Raw genomic sequence first — 13,373 nt, forward strand, 5'->3', positions numbered from 1 at the left:
GTCATATTCCTCATGAAAGGTGAAGAGGGGTAAATCAAAAAGGATAATGAATACAACATATATGAAGAATCTTTCAATTTTATTAAGAACCATTCAGTTACCAGCATTGTTTTACGGATCCTGGAAGGTCTGGTACATCCACATTTTTATTCTGTTCACTGTTACCCTGTAAAGGGAGGATAGAACTTTCAAGTCTTTCTGGTACTTTTAAAGGTTTGTTTTCACTCCCCACCTGTTCCTCTGGAACGTCTTCCCGTTGCATTTCATCTGGTGAGTGTTGTCTGGAGCCTGATTTTATAGCAGGGTTGCCAAAGCACTGGGTTGAAGAATCAAAACTAGCTTGCTCAGAAATCTTAAAAGTTTCAACTGCCAGTTCTTTGGGATTATTAAGGATCTGAATCACTGTGGTGTGGGACCGTTTAAGCTGTTTACGATTCTTACATGATGTGCTGGCTGAGGAGCAGCGCTGTTGACCAGTCATTCTACTCTCAAGCATGCGTGTCTGTGCTGCTTGCTTCTCTGGACACTTAATTCCACACAGCACATGGGGCAGTGTGACTCCTAGTTTTGCAAGATTATAATGTTCAGCACTCAAAGTGTCTCCTGACTGTGGAGAATCATTGGGGGTAGAAATACTGGAAGACTCGGAATTGCAGAATGTTTTAGGTGGACCTGAAGCACCGCAAGGCACAATTTTTATAATATTATCATTAGCAAATGAAAAGTCAGTCAGTGGGGTGGAAGAATCAACCTCAATTGTTTTTTGAGGGTGGCTGGACATGTGGCCACTTTGAGCACTCTCAGATGTTCCGTACATGCTTTCTTGACACATCTGAAGTTGATGGAGGGTCTCCAACTCAAGTTTGGACCTGAAATGAGAAGTAATAAACAAATTAAACAGCTGCTAGAAAAATACTGCCCTTGAAATTCAACGGATACACTCAAGTATTAACCTGCTGAAGTGTGCAAGGTTAGTGACAGCACACATCAGCCATGGGAGCAAGGGGAGGATTCCCACTCATTGCCATATCCATCTTCCCCAAACCAGTGGGAATTTGTCCGGACAATGGGCGGTGTCAGATACCTAGAATGCCAGGAGGAATTTATACACCTACCCATTCTCAACCCCACACGGAGATGAAAATTCAGCCCTGGGCCGGGCTTCAAGCCAGAATTCGACTGGTAACGTCCATTTCTACCCTTGTAGAGACTTATATGGTTATATGTCTCTTACACTCTTATATGTCACTTATAGGTCTCCCCATGTATTGGCTGTATATTCTGGTGATTGGTGCATTTGTAATGTGAGATCCTTTTGCTCATTTATTCCTGAGATTCCAAAAACAGAAACTCACAATTTAGGAAGAACCATATTGCCTTCTGTATGATTTCATGCTGCAATGAGCTGTGCTTTAATCAAAAATTTATTGGGAGATTTTGCTTGGCATGAGTTACTGGTAGAAATTCATCTCAGATGGTGGTCCAAAATGGGTAGTTTCAGATTAACAGCCCATCATACACAGTGCCTGATAAATGTGAGGTAGTACATTTTGGTAGGAAGAACAGGGAGGTTACTTATTACTTGGAAGTTGTAAGTCTTGGAGGAACAGATGAACAGAGGGATCTCAAAGCACAAATACACCAATCACCAGAAGGCGCATCACAGGTTAGTAAGGCCTTAAAAAGAAAGCAGTACAAGTACTTTACTTGGCTTTATTTCTTATGGCATGGAATTGAAAAGTAGGGCAGTTATGCTAAACTTGTATACAACCTTGGTTAAACCATACTTATATTCCTGTATGCAGTCGCCATTTTATGAAAAGGATATAGAGACACTGGAGAAGGTTCTAAAATGTTTTGCATCGGTGATGTCAGAATGCGTGGGTATAATAACAGGAAAGGATTTACAGCCTAGGCCTCTTTCTTCATTAAAAAAGGCACAGAGGGCTGATTTATAAGATTTTATGAAATCATGAAATTTGATAAATTGGATACATAGCGGGAATATTTCTCCTGGGATGAACATAACTAAAGGCCATTAATAGAAGATAATCACCAAGAATAATATTCAGTCTATAGTTCAAAGGTAATTTCCTTACCCAAAGAATGGTGACAATACAGAATTGCTGTCACAAGGAATGGTTGGCGTGAACAGTATGGGTGCATTTAAGGGGAAGCTAAACAAACATATGAGGGAGAGGGAAATGCAGGATTACAATGGTAGATTTGGATGAGAAAAGATGGAAGGAGGCTCAAATAAACGGAGAGATCAATTCCCCTGGCTGGGAAGTATGAGAATGCTTTGAATGTGGTGGATAGTGTATGTATGGATTTTCAGCGCCTATTTCATAATGTCCAATGAGCAAGAATGAAACAAATCAAATTGAAATTGAAAAGAGACCAGAAAGCAGGGGTTAACAGTAATTGGTATTTTTTTAGGTTGAAAACAAATATTTTCATTTATTTAGTGCCCTTCATAACCACCAGACGTCTCAAAGCATTTTGCAGCCAATTAAGTATTTTGAAATGTAGCCATTGTTATAATTTAGCAAATGTACAATGCAGGTTAGCAGTCATGGGTGACAGCTAGGGTTCTGTGCTCAAACATTGTGAGGTCTGGAGTTTTTATTCTGTTGCACTGGTGTGAAAGATCACAGAATTTTGAATTACATTCAGCACAAATCAAAATTCTAAAATCTTGTGCACTAGATGAGAAAACATCAAACGAACAAAATAGCCCCATCCTCAAATGTGATCAGAACCCAAATCAAATTAATAACTCAAAGGAGTTTCTGCAAGTTGCAGTTGATTGCAGGCCTTCAAGGAGGCTTTTAAAATGAACTGGCACTTTTGGACACAATTGGGCATCTTATAAAAGCGTTTTATTTTATTTTATTATTTTTAAAAATTATTATTTTTTAAAAAAAATTTAGAGTACTCAATTCATTTTGTCCAATTAAGGGGCAATTTAGATGGTTGTAGTAAGGGGCAATTGTAGATGGTGGACAGGGTTTGGTGAGTCATGGGGTGAGTTACTTGCCACAGAATTTCCCAGCCTCTGATCTACTCTTGTAGCCACAGTATTTGTATGGCTGGTCCAATTCAGTTTCTGGCCAATGTTAACCCCCAGGATGTTCTTAGTGGAGGATTCAGCAATGGTCATGCCATTGAATGCCAAGGGGAGATAGTTCTGTTCTCTCTCATTGGAGATGGTCATTGCCTGCCACTTGTGTGGCGTGAATGTATAATGCAGGTTATCAGTCCGAGCCCGGATATTGACTAGGTCTTGCTACATTTGGACATAGACTGATTCAGTATCTGAGGACTTGTGAATGGATTGGATTGGATTTATTTATTGTCACGTGTACCAAGGTACAATGAAAAGTATTTTTCTGCGAGCAGCTCAAACAGATCATTAAGTACATGAAAAGAAAAGAGAAAAAGAAAATACATAATAGGGCAACACAAGGTACATAATGTAAACACATAGATGCCGGCATCAGATGAAGCATACAGGAGTGTAGTGTTAATCAGGTCAGTCTATAAGAGGGTCCTTTAGGAGTCTGGGAACAGCGGCGAAGAAGCTGTTTTTGAATCTGTTTGGGCGTGTTCTCAGACTTTTGTATCTCCTGCCCGATGGAAGAAGTTGGAAGAGTGAGTAAGCCGGATAGAAGGGTCTTTGATTATGCTGCCCGCTTTCCCCAGGCAGCGGGAGGTGTAGATGAAGTCAATGGATGGGAGGCAGATTTGTGTGATGGAGTGGGCTGTGTTCACGACCTCTGAAGTTTCTTGCGATCTTGGGCCGAGCAGTTGCCATACCAGGCTGTGATGCAGCCAGATAGGATGCAGTCTATGGGGCATTTGTAAAAGGTGGTAAGAGTTAGTGTGGACATGCCGAATTTCCTTAGTTTCCTGAGGAAGTATAGGCGCTGTTGTGCTTTCTTGGTGGTAGCGTCGACGTGGGTAGACCAGGACAGATTTTTGGTGATGCGCACCCCTAGGAATTTGAAGCTGGCATTGAGGGATAGATTATTGTCGTTGCACCACTCAACTAAGTTCTCTTTCTCCCTCCTGGATACTGACTCGCCGTTATTTGAGATCCAGCCCATTATGGCCGTGTAGTCAGCAAACTTGTCGATGGAGTTGGAACCAAATTTTGACACCCAGTTGCGTGTGTACAGGGAGTAGAGTAGGGGGCTAAGTACGCAGCCTTGCGGGGCCCCGGTATTGAGGACTATTGTGGAGGAGGTGTTGTTGTTTTACTCTTACTGACTGTGGTCTGTGGATCAGAAAGTTGAGGTTCCAGTTGCAGAGTGAGGACCATAGCTTTCATGTCATCATGCAATCAGCCAAGTCCTAGGTTTTGGAGCTTTGATATGAGCTTGGCTGAGGTTATAGTGTTGAAGGCGGAGCTGTAGTCAATAAATAGGACTCTGATATAGGAGTCCTTGTTGTTGGAGTGCTCTCGGGATAAGTGTCGGGCCAGGGATATGGCGTCTGCTGTAGACCGGTTGCGGTGGTATACGAATTGCAGTGGATCAAGGCATTCTGGGAGTATGGAGGTGATGCGCTTCATGACCATCCTCTCGAAGCACTTCACTGCGACTGATGTCAGGGCCACTGGACGGTAGTCATTGAGGCACGTTGCTTGGTTCTTCTTTGGCACCAGTATGATGGTGGTCTTCTTGAAGCAGGTGGGGACCTCTGAGCTGAGTAGGAACAGGTTAAAGATGTCCACGAACTCATCTGCCAGCTGGTCCGCACAGGCTCTGAATGCATGACCAGAGATCCCGTCCGGACCCGTCACCTTCCGAGGGTTCACTTTCAGGAAAGCCAATCTGACTTCGGAAGCGGTGATGGTGGGTATGGGTGTGTTATGGGCTGCTGGAGCACTCGACAGCGGATCGTTGGCTTCCTGCTTGAACCAAGCATAGAATGCATTGAGTTCATTGTGGAGGGGTGCGCTGCTGCTGGAGATACTGTTCGGCTTTGCTTTGTAGCCCGTTATGTTGTTTAGGCTTTGCCACAACCGCCGAGAGTCTGTAATGCTGGTCTGTGACTCTAGCTTGGTCTGATATTCTCTCTTGGCATGGTTTTTCGAAGGTCGTAACTTGTATAGTTCAGGGTCACCTGATTTGAACACCTCAGACCTGTCCTTCAATGGGGAGTCAATCTCGCGATTGAGCCATGGTTTCCGGTTGGGGAACGTATGTACTGCTTTCTTTGGCACGCAGTCAAATGCTCACACATTTGCTGATTATCATAGAATTTACAGTGCAGAAGGAGGCCATTCGGCCCATCGAGTCTGCACCGGCTCTTGGAAAGAGCACCCTACCCAAGGTCAACACCGCCACCCTATCCCCATAACCCCACCCAACACGAAGGGCAATTTTGGACACTAAGGGCAATTTATCATGGCCAATCCACCTAACCTGCACATCTTTGGACTGTGGGAGGAAACCGGGGCACCCGGAGGAAACCCACGCACACACGGGGAGGATGTGCAGACTCCGCACAGACAGTGACCCAAGCCGGAATCGAACCTGGGACCCTGGAGCTGTGAAGCAATTGTGCTATCCACAAGGCTACCGTGCTGCCTCAAACTCCTGATGAAGTCTGTGACGGTGCTGGCATACTCATTCAAGTTGGTCGCTGTGTTCTTAAATATGACCAATCCACTGTCTCCAAGCAGTCATGTTGGAGCTCCTCTGTTTCCTCGGACCAGCACTGCACGACCTTCTAAGCTGGATTCTTCTGCTTGAGTTTATGCTTGTATGCCGGGAGAAGGAGCACCGTCTTATGGTCTGATTTCCCAAACTGCGGTCAGGGGATGGAACGGTAGGCGCCCTTGATTTTTGAGTAGCAGTGGTCAAGAGTGTTATCGCCCCTGGTGGAACAAGAGATGTGCTGGTGGAATTTTGGCAGTATTGAGGTTTGCCTTGTTGAAGTCCCCAGCCACGATGAACAAGGCCTCCGGGTGTTCTGTTTCATTGTTGTTCATAACTGTATACAGTTCATCCAGCGCCTTCTTCACTTCTGCCTGGGATGGGATGTCGACCGCTGTGATAATGGCTGAAGTGAACTCACGTGGAAGATAGTATGGGCAGCACTTCACGGTCAGAGATTCCAGGTCCGGGGAGCAGAAGGTCACCAGGGTCACCACATCCAAGCACCAGGAGGAGTTGATGAGGAGGCAAACCCCTCCACCCTTCGCTTTGTCTGATGACGCGGTGCAGTCCGCCCGATGAATTGAGAAGCCTTCAGGTTGTATGGCACAGTACGGTGAGGCGGGGGTGAGGCATGTCTCTGTGAAACAGAGCACACAGCAGTCTCTTACTTCCTAAGTCTAGAATTAAGTTCATCCAGCTTGTTTGTGATCACTTGGACGTTTGCCAGGAGTATGCTGGGAAGAGGAGTCTTGAAACCGCGTTGCTTCAGTCTCACCTGCAGACCGCCACGTTTCCTTCGCTTCCTCGGTCGGCAGCTGCGGCTGAATTGTCCCGGAATCCGATTGGAGAAGTCTGACCTTGTGGAGAAGTAGGTGGTTGCGTCTGGCATGGGCCGGGGCGCTGGCGGGGGCCACTGCGCTGGTTACAGTGAACACTAAACATTGTGCAATCATATAGTGATCCTAACTTCTGATCCTATGATGGAAAGGAGGTAATTGATGAAGAAACTGAAGATGGTTGGGCCGAGGATACTACCCTGGGGAGTGCTATGGGTCAGGGTTTAGAGAACCCCAAAGTGTATCATGGAGTTCACCTGCCCCACAACTTTTAATAGATTGTGGTATGGGGAGCACACGGCCCACCCTAGAGGTGTGGTACAGCAGAAATGGAAAAGTATTTTTTAAAACAAAACAATGTTTATCTATGAACTCAAGTTAGCCTTTTTAAAACAAACCGTGAATATCTTAGCAACCATTAATTCAAAGATAACCTCCAAAGAATACAACACTAAGCAATCCTTTAAGCTGTCTTTTTAACATCCAAAAGACTTAACAACCTTTAAACAGAAGCACATCAGGGTTTACATTCAATACTGAAAATATTTAAATTTCTGAATTCACCAAATAATCAAGAGATAGCCCTTCATGGCAGAGAGATCAACAGTACAGCTGCTTTGGCTGACTTCAGCTGCAACACACTGAAAAACGAAACCAAAAAGACAGAGACATACCCAAGCTTTTCTCAAAGTGAAACTAAAAAGCAGAACTCAGCTCCACCCCACACTCTGACATCACTGCAGTAATATGAGCAGCTAACCATTTCTTAAAGTGACATTCTCATGACAGGAGCACCTGCAGCAATTACCAGAGCCTGTGCTGATCGGCCTCCAACAACCACCTTCCTATGTGCCAGGTACAACTCTAACCAGTGGAGACAGTATCTCCCTTGCCCAACCCGATTTCCATTGACTTCAAATTTTTTTGAGGGATTCTTGATGCCATACTCGATCAATTTCTGCTTTGCTGCCAATTCAGGGCATTTACTGTCACATCATCTTTTGAATTCAGTTCATTTGTCCATATTTGGACCAAGGCTTCAATGAGATCAGGAGACAAATGACCTACTGAAATCTAAACTATGCATCTGTCTTGGGTTATTTCTGACATAACTACACAACTTCATAGCCCTCATTGTGAAGATGAGGGCATACTGGATCCTCAGGGATGCTGTGATTGTGTCTACATTCAAGAAGGGAGAATATAAACTCTAGAGGAGTCTCCCTGCCATCTGCCACATGCAAGATAAAATTGTAAGGATCCTCCTCTGCCACCTCCTCCAAGTGGCTGACTCATTCCAGCGTCACAGTGTGTTTGCTGCCCATCGAGAGGCACCAGAGACTGATCTTTACTTTTGTGCGGAAAATCTGGGTAAAATACGAGAAATGGCACCAGCCATTATGCATGGTTTTTCTTTACCTCGCCAAAGCGTTTGACTTTGTTAATAGTAAAGGCTGATGGAGTGTTCTCCTCAAATTTGACTGCCCTCAGCCATTAGTCCTAATTCTCTGCTGACTGCATGATGACATGAAAGCTATGGTCCTCACCAACAGAACCATCACAGACCATAACTTAGTGATGACTGTAGTCAAAAAAGGTTGAATCATTACAGCAACCCTCTTCTCCACCATTCTCATTACAATACTGCACCACACTTCAGCAAATTACTCAAGAGCTAAACTACCTCGGAATTCCTCTGAAGCTTTAGCCTGGGATCACAAGGGATCCAGTTTCAGGGCGTCACCGTGACTTTATTAAAATTTATAGTGCCTAATTCTTTTCTTCCCAATTAAGGGGCATTTAGCGTGGCCAATCCATCGACCCTACACATCTTTGGGTTGTGGGGGTGTGGTAGTATGCATTAGGGGTCATGTGGGACTGTGAAGCCGTGATGTCATTGGCTGACAGATCCCGGGTCCTGGTTGGCTGTTGATCTCTAGCTCCGCCCTGAAGGCGGAGTATAAGAACCAGGAATTCTCCCCGCAGCTCCAGTCTGTTGCTGAACTGCGGGGAACGAGTCACGCTTAATAAAGCCTCATCGACTTCACCTCTATTCGTCTCTCGGGAGTCTTTGTGCGCTACAATTTATTAAGCGTGCTTAAAGGACTATGGAGCTCAGGATCGTCCCGGAATGCCTGAGGATCAGCCCCCACGCAGTGACCTCAGCAGCAGTTTTTAAACACTGGCAGACTTGTTTCGAAGCCTACCTTCGAACGGCCCCCGGCCGGGTCACAGAAGACCAGAAACTACAGGTCCTGCACTCGAGGGTAAGCCCGGAAATTTACCCTCTCATAGAAGACGCAGAGGATTTCCAGACGGCGTTCGCAGCACTAAAGAGCATCTATGTTCGCCCAGTGAACCAGATCTACGCACGCTACCAACTCGCAACGAGACGGCAAAGTCCCGGAGAATCGCTAGACGAATTCTATGCCACGCTGCTAATTTTGGGACGGGCCTGCAGCTGCCCGCCGGTAAACGCGATTGAACACACGGACATGTTAATTCGCGATGCGTTTGTGGCTGGTATGAACTCTCCCCAAATCCGCCAAGGACTTTTAGAAAAAGAGTCGCTAGGACTCTCAGAGGCACGGGCCCTTGCAGCCTCACTAGATGTGGCCGCGCGAAACGCCCGCGCCTACGGCCCCGACCGCGCGGCAGCCCCTTGGGCTCCGTGGACCCCCGTCGCGACAAACCCCCCCCCCCCCACAGGCTTGCGCGGTTCAGACGCCAAGTCGTCACGGGGGAGCCCGCTGCTATTTCTGCGGCCAGGCGAAACACCCCCGGCAGCGCTGCCTGGCCCGCGCAGCGATTTGCAAGAGCTGCGGGAAAAAGGGCCATTTCGCGGCTGTGTGACGGTCCCGGGGGGTCGCCGCTGTCCCCAGAGAAGGAGGAGTCCTGCGCGTTCCAAACGCTCCCCAACCCCCCCAGCGCCCCATGTGCGACCCGCAGGCGCCGCCATTTTGGGTCCCGGCCACCACGAGGGGAGGAGGGGCGCCGCCATCTTGGGACCCCCCAGCCCTGCGCGACGCATGGGGGTGGCCATTTTGTCCACCCCCGCCGCCATCTTGTGACCCCCCAGCCATGTGCGATGCATGGGGGCAGCCATTTTGTTCACCCCCGCCGCCATCCTGGACGGCAACAATGGACCCCAGCATCGACGGCTCCACGGGGTTCGAGGAAGACGCTGAAGCACTACGACCACGTCTGGCCTCAATGACGCTGGACCAAGCACGGCCCCGGACGCTCCAGACAACGACAACAACGGTGCTGATCAACGGACACGAGACACCATGCCTGGTCGACTCCGGGAGCACAGAAAGCTTCATCCACCCCGACACGGTAAGACGCTGTTTTTTGACCATCCGTCCCAGTGCGCAAAAGATTTCCCTAGCTGCAGGATCCCACTCCGTACAGATCAAAGGCTTCTGCATAGTGACCCTAACGGTGCAAGGGAGGGAGTTTAAAAACTACAGGCTCTACGTCCTTCCCCAACTCTGCGCGCCCACATTACTGGGATTAGACTTCCAGTGCAATCTGCAGAGCCTAACTTTCCAATTCGGCGGCCCAATACCCCCACTCACTATCTGCGGCCTCGCAACCGTCAAGGTTGAGCCCCCATCCTTGTTTGCAAACCTCACCCCGGATTGCAAACCCGTCGCCACTAGGAGCAGACGGTACAGCGCCCAGGACCGGACATTTATTCGGTCCGAAGTCCAGCGGCTACTGAAGGAAGGCATAATCCAGGCCAGCAATAGTCCCTGGAGAGCACAGGTGGTAGTAGTAAAGACAGGGGAGAAGCAAAGGAAGGTCATAGACTATAGCCGGACCATCAACAGGTACACACAGCTAGATGCGTACCCTCTCCCCCGCATATCCGACATGGTCAATCAGATTGCCCAATATAAGGTCTTCTCCACCGTGGACCTCAAGTCCGCCTACCATCAGCTCCCCATCCGCCCAAGTGACCGCAAGTACACAGCCTCCGAGGCAGACGGGCGATTATACCACTTCCTAAGGGTCCCATTTGGCGTCACAAACGGGGTCTCGGTCTTCCAACGGGAGATGGACCGAATAGTTGATCAACACGGGTTGCAGGCCACGTTCCCGTATCTCGACAACGTAACCATCTGCGGCCACGATCAGCAGGACCACGACGCCAATCTCCAAAAATTCCTCCAGACCGCTAAAGCCTTGAACCTCACATACAACGAGGGCAAGTGCGTTTTTAGCACAAACCGGCTAGCCATCTTGGGATATGTAGTGCGCAATGGGATAATAGGCCCCCACCCCGAACGTATGCGCCCCCTCATGGAATTTCCCCTCCCTCACTGCTCAAAAGCCCTAAAACGCTGCCTGGGGTTCTTTTCATATTACGCCCAGTGGGTCCCCCAGTACGCAGACAAGGCCCGCCCCCTAATACAGACCACGACCTTCCCTCTGTCGACAGAGGCTTGCCAGGCCTTCAGCCGCATCAAAGCGGATATCGCAAAGGCCACGAAGCGCGCCATCGACGAGTCCCTCCCCTTCCAGGTCGAGAGCGACGCCTCCGATGTAGCTCTAGCGGCTACCCTTAACCAAGCGGGCAGACCCGTGGCCTTTTTCTCCCGAACCCTCCACGCCTCAGAAATCCGCCACTCCTCAGTGGAAAAGGAAGCCCAAGCCATAGTGGAAGCTGTGCGACATTGGAGGCATTACCTGGCCGGCAGGAGATTCACTCTCCTCACTGACCAACGGTCGGTAGCTTTCATGTTCGATAATGCACAGCGGGGCAAAATTAAAAATGACAAGATCTTAAGGTGGAGGATCGAGCTCTCCACCTTCAACTATGAGATCTTGTACCGTCCCGGAAAGCTGAACGAGCCGTCCGATGCCCTATCCCGCGGCACATGTGCCAACGCACAAATTAACCGTCTCCAAACCCTCCACGAGGACCTCTGCCACTCCGTGGAGGAGGTCCGTACAGTCACAAGGAACTGCCACATCTGCGCAGAGTGCAAACCGCATTTTTTCAGGCCGGATAGTGCGCACCTGATTAAGGCTTCCCGTCCCTTTGAACGCCTCAGTCTGGATTTCAAAGGGCCCCTCCCCTCCACCGACCGCAACACATACTTCCTGAACGTGGTGGACGAGTACTCCCATTTCCCCTTCGCCATCCCCTGCCCTGACATGACAGCGGCCACAGTCATTAAAGCCCTTAGCACCATATTCACACTGTTCGGTTGCCCCGCATACGTCCATAGCGACAGGGGGTCCTCCTTCATGAGTGACGAGCTGCGCCAGTTCCTGCTCAGCAAGGGTATAGCCTCGAGCAGGACGACCAGCTACAACCCCCAGGGGAACGGGCAAGTAGAGAGGGAGAACGGCACGGTCTGGAAGACCGTCCTACTGGCCCTACGGTCCAGGGATCTCCCAGTTTCACGGTGGCAGGAGGTCCTCCCGGACGCCCTCCACTCCATCCGGTCGCTACTGTGTACCACCACTAACCAAACGCCTCATGAGCGCCTCCTTGTCTTCCCCAGGAAGTCCTCCTCTGGAACGTCGCTGCCGACCTGGCTGGCGGCCCCAGGAGCCATCTTGCTCCGGAAACATGTGCGGGCGCACAAGTCGGACCCGTTGGTCGAGAGGGTTCACCTCCTCCACGCGAACCCGCAGTACGCCTACGTGGAGTACCCCGACGGCCGACAGGACACGGTCTCCCTGTGAGATCTGGCGCCCGCCGGCAACACACACACCCCCTCGACACCCGATTAACACCCCAATCACCCCCTCCCTGCCACCGGCGCACCCCGCGACAGCCCCCTTCCCGGGAGGATCGGTCCTCCTCCCAGGTCCGACCAGAAGTGAAGCTGAAGCAGAAACCGTAAAGCTCCCGGAGGCAACAACACTGGAACAAGCACCACCACCACCGGGGCTGAGGCGATCAACAAGGACGACCAGACCGCCCGCCCGACTCGTGGCATCGGTGTAACACTAGAATGTTGTGGACTTTAACGAGAATGTTTTTTTTTTCCTTTTCCCTCTTACGAATACTGGAAATAGTTCAAAACAAAAAACCCTGTACATAGCCCAGTGTAGGGCACTGTAATGACATGCAAAAGTTTTTTTCCTCCCAGGACCAGCCTTGTAAACCCCTACCACCATGCGAAGCACCACCCCGCCGGGTTCATTTTTAACAAGAGGTGAATGTGGTAGTATGCATTAGGGGTCATGTGGGACTGTGAAGCCGTGATGTCATTGGCTGACAGATCCCGGGTCCTGGTTGGCTGTTGATCTCTAGCTCCGCCCTGAAGGCGGAGTATAAGAACCAGGAATTCTCCCCGCAGCTCCAGTCTGTTGCTGAACTGCGGGGAACGAGTCACGCTTAATAAAGCCTCATCGACTTCACCTCTATTCGTCTCTCGGGAGTCTTTGTGCGCTACAGGGGGTGAGACCCACGCAGACACAGGGAGAATGTGCAAACTCCATACGGACAGTGACCCGGGGCCGGGATCGAACCTGGGTCCTCAGCGGTGTGAGACACTGCGCCACAATGCTGCCCCTAATAAAGTCACGGCGCCAAGGACCCAGGTTCGATCCCAGCCCCGGGTCACTGTCCACGTGGAGTTTGTGCATTCCCCCAGTGTCTGCGTGGGTCTTACCCCACAACCCAAAGATGGGCAGCAGCGCTGTGAGTCAGCAGTGCTAACCACTGTGCCACAGTGCTGCCCATAACAAGTCTCTTGATGTGTTTTGTGCCTTCCAGAATGAGCGTTCTCCATTTTAGTTGGTCATAAGCCAGGGCTCCCAAGCGGCAGCAGAATGTTTGGCGTCTTAAGGTAAGCTTTGAGGACACCCCTAGAGCGTCGCTGTGCCCCTGGGAGTACCGTGC

At 49.5% G+C, this 13,373-nt stretch overlaps 1 protein-coding gene across 1 annotated transcript in view; it reads right to left on the reverse strand.

Annotated features, from left to right (window-relative positions):
• Positions 1 to 60: 60 nt before the first annotated feature.
• The window catches only part of LOC140425041 (polycystin-1-like protein 1), a 543,547-nt gene continuing 530,234 nt past the window's right edge, over positions 61 to 13,373 (reverse strand). The window contains exon 66 of the mRNA XM_072508831.1: positions 61 to 869. Within this exon, the coding sequence (XP_072364932.1) occupies positions 98 to 869 (772 nt within the window). The 3' untranslated portion in view covers positions 61 to 97. The remainder of the gene's footprint in view (positions 870 to 13,373) is intronic.

This window comes from Scyliorhinus torazame, chromosome 6 (genome assembly GCF_047496885.1).
Source record: "Scyliorhinus torazame isolate Kashiwa2021f chromosome 6, sScyTor2.1, whole genome shotgun sequence".
In the NCBI taxonomy this organism is placed as follows: domain Eukaryota; kingdom Metazoa; phylum Chordata; class Chondrichthyes; order Carcharhiniformes; family Scyliorhinidae; genus Scyliorhinus; species Scyliorhinus torazame.